Here is a 6,000-nt window from a genome sequence, read left to right as displayed (position 1 = left end):
ATGACAAAATTCTCTTGACCGTGGATTGTGTGAAAATATGAGAGACATTGAGAAAATTGGGTTTCTTTTGGAAATTCTTTTGGAAAGAATATAAGTATCATGTTTTAGTTGACTATGAATGCAGTGAATTTCAGTCAACCAACACATGCCCCTTAGAGACGAGTCGTTATAGGTCAGTCAGAAAAACTGGACTCCAAATGACATTTGCATTTAATCTGGTCATGGGTAAGAAAGTTTGCTAAATCTAAATAGAGCAATTTGAGGTGCCATTTGTTGAATTCTCTGGCATGTTCCGTTGCAGTGAATTTCCAGAATAACAGAAACAGTTTTTGAGCAAACAAAAGGAACTAAGTAAAGAATCACAGAATTGGGGAGTTAGAAGGAAGCTCGGCAGCTGGGAGGCCAGACCCAGACACAAACAGAATCTATCGTAGTGTACTGGATGAGCGGTCATCCTGCCTCTGCCTGTGACCTCCAAAGAGGGTGTGCTCTCAGCCTCCCATTCCACTTGTGGACAGTTCTGCATGCTGGAATGTCTTCTGGATGTTGAGCCTCAGTTTTTTCTTTTAGCAATTTCCATTAGCAAGTCCTTGTTGTGCACTTTGGGGCCAAACAGGATTCTAGCTCCTTTACAGGTCAGCCCTTCAACTGCTTGAAGAGTTGTTGGGTCCCTCTGAGTCTTCTCCAGGCTAAACGTGCCCTGTTCCATCCACCGGTTTATCATAAGATATGGACTGTTAGGTAAGCCCTTTGCCATCCTGGCTTTCCTCCTCTGGACTCTCCAACTCATCAGCGGTGCCCAGAACTGGACACAGGGCTCCAAGGGAGGGCAGAATACAATGGGGCTGTTACCTCTGTTCCTGGCACTGTGCTCTTCTGTGTATCCCACTGCTGACTCGTACTGAGCCCACAGGCCCCTAAAATTCCCAGGTCTGTTTCACAACTGCGTTCTATTTCTAAATTCTCCCTATACTTGTGATTTTTTTTGTTTGTTTGTTTTGTCTTGTTTTTCTACTCAGGTACAAGGGAGGAAAGGATATAAGCATTTATATGACACCTGTGTTGTGCTCAGTGTTTGACAGTTATCTCATTTGACAAGACTTTACATTGATCCCTATTGAGTTTCATCTTATTAGGTTTAGCCCAGGGCTCTTTTGTCTGAAAAGGTGCATTTAGGTCCTGCTTCTCATCCAGTGTGAGCTCTCCCTCCCAGCTTGGTCTAATTGAATTGAGCATGCAACAACCCCTTTATCTGAGTCTCTGATAAAAAGGCTAACCCACGCAGGGCCCAGCACAGATCCTTAGGATGGTCCACTAGAGACCTGACAGGCTGACGTTAAACCGTTTACAACTAATACACTCTTTGAGTACAGCTGTCCAACTGATTCTGCAGTTTTCTGGCAGTATTATTGTCTTCCTCATGACTCTCCGTCTTCTCTACAAGAAGAGTGCAAGATACTTCAGGAAAAGCTTTGCTTAAACCCAGCTAAACTATCTCTGTGCCATTCTCCTCATCCACTAATTTAGTAATTGTGTCAAAAAAGGAAATGAAGTTAGCCTGGCCCACCTGTGGTTGCTGAAGCCGGTGCTGGCTCTTGGTAATCACTGCTTCCTTTCTCGACGTTCTCGAGCCATTCTAGAATTGTTGCAGGAGTCCATCAGGCTCCTTGGCCAATATGCAGGCTTTGTTCTCTTTCCTTTTCTAAAAATTAGGGTCATATTGGCTGTTCTTCAGTGTCTGACCTTTCCCATCTCCCTGGATCTTTCACTGACGGGCCTATTTTAAAACATCTGCCAGTTCTCTCAGGACCCGAGCATGCAGTTTGTCTAGGCTGAGGCCTCCTCCTCTTCATACCTCAAGGATCACCTCCCTATCCATTCTCTTTTGTCATTTTCAGTCTAATCGTCATTCTCCTTTGCAGAGGAAACCGAAATGAAGAATTGAATATATTCTTATTAAAGATATTTTTCTCTCTCAAGATGTTTTAATGTGCATTTGCATCCTGAAAAAAGCCCCTGCAGATTTCCTCTCTGTCCATCTTAAGGAGCTGATGGGACTACATTTGTCTCTCATTCAGGCATAGACTAGTAAAGGTAGTCTTGTAATTGCTGGGTATTTGAGCACTAGACTGTCTCTGAGTATTTTTAAATGTTTTCAAAGAGTTATTTGAGGTGCATGATGGAAAATGCTATCCACATCCAAAGAAAGAACTATGGAGTTTGAATGCAGATCAAAGCATACTATTTGCTATTTTTTTCCTTCTGTTGTGTTTTGTTTCCTCTTTCTGGTGGTTCCTCCTACTGTTTCTAATTCTTACTTACAACATCACTAATGTAAAAATATGTTTAATAGGAATGTATGTGTATAGCCTGTATCAGATTGTGGTCATCTTGGGGACGGGAGGTAGGACGGAGGGGGAGAAAAATCTAAAATTCAAAAGCTTATGGAAGTGATTGTTGATAAATCAAAATAGATTTTAAAAAAAGTTATTTGAGGTGGATAGGTTAGAATATCTCCCTAAGGTCATACAAGGAACATTGTCAACTAGCCCACTGACTATATGCATTTATCTACATAGATAGATAATGACATAGAGATATTATTAAGTTCTAAAGACATAAAAGCAGTACATAGATGTTATCTATCGCCTTTATCTCATTTGGTTTTTCTTGCCATTAATTACATGAAGTAGTAAAAAGCAGAGATTCTGATCTGAAGATTTAGCAAGTATTGGCTGATCCTGGAGCAGCTAGGTGACGCAGTGGATAGAGCACCGGCCCTGAGGTCAGGAGGACCTGAGTTCAAATTTGGCCTCAGACCAAACACTATCTTGACCCTGGGCAAGTCACTTAACCCCAATTGCCTTTAAAAAAAAAAAAGTGTTGGCTGATTTTGTTTCAGCCAATACTTTTTTTTTTTTTATTGAAGATATTTCCTGTTGCCTATCACACTTTGGTCCTTTTATGGTTTTTCCCTGGTGTTAGCCCTATTCTTTCCAAAAGAATGTGCCTCCCAAGTGCCCCTGAACTTATAACTTCCCTGATTTGGACCTCAGAATTTGAATGTAACCCATAATCATATGATTTCTGGTTGTATCGGATATGAGTTGTTTATTTGTGATCCTTTTTTCATACGTTATTTCTTTTCCCCTCTCTTTTTTAGGATTCAGTCACCTACAAAGCCAGCCAGTCCCTCAGTCAAGTGGACGGAGGGAGAAAAAGAGCTATTTGAGCAAGGCCTGGTAAAGAAGAGCCTTTTTAATCATTTCAGATAAAATTATTCTAGCAGCTCTAGCTGTTCCTAAGCACAGAGAGGTGTGATAGCTGGTAGTGAGGAGATCAAGTGTTACATATTTCCAATTCAGAAATTTTTTATAATTGCATCTTTCACATTTTTTCTAGAGGTGAATGAAACAATAAACTAGATCCAGAATATGATGCCTGACATAGTAAGCCATTAAAGTCATTGTGATTTATTGTAAGCAGCCATAACCCACAAAAGAAGTTTTTTCTGACCTAGAGAAATTAGACTATGTGATGCCAAGTATCAAGACAAAAAGTGAAAAATCCTCCTAGTTCTTAGATGTTTACCTAATGCCTGCTCATCTGGATCGTTAATATCTTGGCAATTGCCTGAAATTTTCCTTTTAATTCAGGCATTTGGAATTCTGCAGGCAATCAAAATGGATTCATTTTGGTTAGAAACCAGAAACAACCTATTTGCATAAATGTTTCATAAAGATCAATTCAAATGTTTATAGATAATCAGTATAGAAAACTTACACATAGCAGTACAACTGTAAAATACCCTCCCTGTACCCTCTTGTTTAAAAAAAAAATACAGAGTATATTTACTATTAAATGTTGCTGAATGTCAAAAATAGAGTTTTTCATGCCTTTAGGAATTTGTATATACATTTCAGAGATTATTAAATGAAATTAGTATGGTTGAATCTTAAATATGAGCTTTTTGATAATGTTCTCTTCACTGTGACACCATGGTAATATTTGAATGTAGATATAACCACATCTCTTCCTCCACCCTTTTTTTTGAGCAGTGCAGGAGCAAAGGCAGCCATTCGTTGGTATTTTAGTTGGGCAGAGACTACCTGGAGACTAGTCTGGAATGAGAGGATCCAGGGTAGACAGGTGTCCTCAGGGGTTTGAGGAATAGGCCCCAGAGTTAACCACCACTGCCCTTGTGAAAGGCCTGTACCTAGGGAGTAGTAGTGATATTTGGTTGTTCTTAAAGATGAAAAAAGAAACCTGTTGTCTTTTCTCATGAATGATTATTGTCTAACTTTTGTCCTTGGACTCTGGAAGAGCTTTGTTCTGTTTATATAAGCTGTTCATCAGTATGGATTGCTTATTTTTTAATTGATGGATTGCTTATTTTTTAAAAACCCACGTAACTGGGAAAGTCTTGCACTGTTTAGGGTGGAGGGGTTGTGAGTTTTTCATTTGTATTTTTATTTTCATTCTTAAGGTTCGAAAAGTACTTTACCCATGTTATTTCATGTCATCCCCACAATTGCCCTGTGTGGTAGGGGCTGTTATCCTTATTTTACAAGTGAGGGAACTGCTGAAAGAGAAGTGGCCCGCCCATAGGTGCACAGTGAGTTAAGTGTCTCAGACAGGATTTAGGCTCCGCTCTTTCTGACTCCGAGTCTATGCTACTTAACTGCACGGGGTCATCAGTTTTCACAGGTCAGCAGTAATTATGATTTGATTAACTATTGGCTCACTCGTTAGCGTTAGAAGGAAAGTGAGAGTGGTTTTGTGATGAGTGCTCCTTTTTTTGTTGTTGTAATTTTTAAGAGGACATACCTATCCAGGCTCTATTTCCAAGCTAACAAAAACGTTTTAAAATTTCTCTTTTTTGCTACGGCAGGCCAAGTTTGGCCGGAGGTGGACCAAAATTGCAAAACTAATAGGAAGCCGAAATGTTTTACAAGTCAGAAGTTACGCCAGACAGTACTTAAAGAAGAAGGTGAGTGGGACCTAGAGAGTGTAGTTAATGGTAAATTGTGACATTTAGAGAAACAGAAAAAAGAAACCACCTCCCAGTGAATGTAATAAACAGAAAACACAAGGCTTTCAATTCAGGCCCTGACATCTTACTATGAAGTGTCATGTCATCGTCCTCGAAGTGTGCTAAGCTAGACAAGTAGATCAAGTCTAGGAAATGTCAGTGCCATTCCCCAAGTCACAATATTGACCCTTCAGTCAATTTGAGCCTCAACTCAAACACTGGCAATCATAAGCCAACCTTTCCTCTGAAATTCTAGTAGAATGTGAGTTCCATGTTTGTATACCCAGCCCCTGCTGGCACACCATAGGTATTAGTAAATGACTGTTGAATTGGAAGATTTCCTTAACTTTAAAATGTGGTTTTAGCATGCAGTCTTGAATTAGCAAAAACAAAAACCCACAGGATTAATTACCAAAAAATGAAAATTCCTCATCTTCTCTGCTTCCAAATCCAGCATTCTTTTAACTCTATGTTACTGTACATTGAGCCCACCCAAATTTGAAAATTTCACCCTCCTCACCCACCCAAGTTATCGTCGTTTAGAGGCTCTGTCACAAAATAAGTCCTGTGGAGCATGGCATGTGTGGTTGTGCATTTATTAAGAGCGCCCTGCCTAGTGCCTCTGATGAAGCTGCTAGGGTCTGACAGGGATGTCAGGGAGGGCACCAAATCTCCTCTGTGCCCTAGTGGGGTTTGCTCGTACAACATCCCCCGGGAGGTATTTGTTGATTGTGTTGATTGGATTTGAGTTGGTCACCTGGCTTTAGCCATCTTTTCTGCTGTTAGAGTCCTTTGCCTTACATTGAGCCTAGGTCATCTGCAGCTTCCACATATTACTCCTGGGTCATAGGAGCGTAGATTTGGAGCTTGAAGACCTTCGAGGCCCCGCCCTTCATTTTACACATCATTGGGACTGACCTGGAAGGGAGGTGACTAGCCCAAGGTCCGACAGGTGGGGTATAGGTCCT

General features: G+C 40.6%; 1 protein-coding gene across 6 annotated transcripts in view; it reads left to right on the top strand.

Moving 5' to 3' along the window:
- Window positions 1–6,000, top strand: part of MYSM1 (Myb like, SWIRM and MPN domains 1) — a 33,470-nt gene that overhangs the window by 5,834 nt on the left and 21,636 nt on the right. For all 6 annotated transcript variants that reach the window (XR_003568324.1, XR_003568323.1, XM_027852824.1 and 3 more), the window contains exons 6-7: window positions 3,164–3,242; window positions 4,892–4,990. Coding sequence is in view for 4 of the 6 variants with exons in the window: in XM_027852824.1 (XP_027708625.1) it covers window positions 3,164–3,242; window positions 4,892–4,990 (178 nt within the window). In the remaining 2 variants the exon portion in view is untranslated. The remainder of the gene's footprint in view (window positions 1–3,163; window positions 3,243–4,891; window positions 4,991–6,000) is intronic.

This window comes from Vombatus ursinus, unplaced genomic scaffold, assembly GCF_900497805.2.
Source record: "Vombatus ursinus unplaced genomic scaffold, bare-nosed wombat genome assembly UNPS02009824.1, whole genome shotgun sequence".
Lineage (NCBI taxonomy): Eukaryota > Metazoa > Chordata > Mammalia > Diprotodontia > Vombatidae > Vombatus > Vombatus ursinus.
Note: the sequence above shows the minus strand (reverse complement) of the source record. Positions and strands in the feature narration are given on the sequence as shown.